Source organism: Nanorana parkeri, unplaced genomic scaffold, assembly GCF_000935625.1.
Source record: "Nanorana parkeri isolate BGI_ZX_2015 unplaced genomic scaffold, ASM93562v1 scaffold544, whole genome shotgun sequence".
In the NCBI taxonomy this organism is placed as follows: Eukaryota; Metazoa; Chordata; class Amphibia; order Anura; family Dicroglossidae; genus Nanorana; species Nanorana parkeri.
Window position 1 is genome coordinate 1,004,412 of NW_017306812.1, and position 830 is coordinate 1,005,241.

The 830-nt window shown below is 46.0% G+C and overlaps 1 protein-coding gene across 1 annotated transcript in view; it reads left to right on the plus strand.

The window, feature by feature from the left end:
- NOTUM (NOTUM, palmitoleoyl-protein carboxylesterase) overlaps window positions 1–830 on the plus strand; it is a 32,843-nt gene that overhangs the window by 22,340 nt on the left and 9,673 nt on the right. Inside the window, exons 7-8 of the mRNA XM_018561788.1 lie at window positions 121–140; window positions 460–713. Of these exons, the coding sequence (XP_018417290.1) occupies window positions 121–140; window positions 460–713 (274 nt within the window). The remainder of the gene's footprint in view (window positions 1–120; window positions 141–459; window positions 714–830) is intronic.

Genomic DNA, 830 nt, shown 5'->3' on the forward strand with positions numbered 1-830 from the left:
CTTATATAACCCTAACAGTTTTGTATGCAGCACTTTATATACCGCACATCACATCAGTCCCTGTCCTGAAGTAGCTTACAATCTGAGGTCCCTATCTCACATGCATACATGGCCAAGGAGCTGATTATTCTTATCAGAATGTCTTTAGCATTTGGGAGAAAACCCAGACAAGCATATGTAGGACATGCAAGCTCCTAGAATACATACAGGGATGATTAATATATCAGCATGTTTTTGGAGCACCCAGAGAACATGCAAACTCCATGCAAATAATGTCCTGACCGGGATTTGAACCGAGTGGTTCACTGGAATCTACAGAGGGGTCCAGCACCTGGCCTGAGTCATATATAACTGGATGAACAGGATAAGACAGTGTAGCTAGAGGCTTGCCTGGACTTCAGTGCAAGGGGTATGGATTGTCCACATGGGTATAGTCTGGATCAGATTTGGGCACTTTAGGGGTTGCATACCTTTTTAATAATTTCTGTAATTGTGTATCTCTGTTCCATCTCGTGTTCTAGTGCTGGTGGAACCGGCGTCCTTCTGAACGTGGACATGGTGGCAGAGCAGCTGGAAGAACTGGGCTACCCTGGGATCCAGGTCCGGGGCCTATCAGACTCTGGATGGTTCCTTGATAACCAGCAGTACAGGAGGACGGACTGCACGGATATCATCACTTGTGCCCCCACGGAGGCCATTCAGCGAGGAATAAGGTGAAACGGAATATCTGCAGCACAAGCAGAGTATGAATTGTCCACACAATGTCAGATTTACATTGGTCAGATCAACAACTTCTACCATATGGTAGAAGGACCCAACCAAAGTATCAT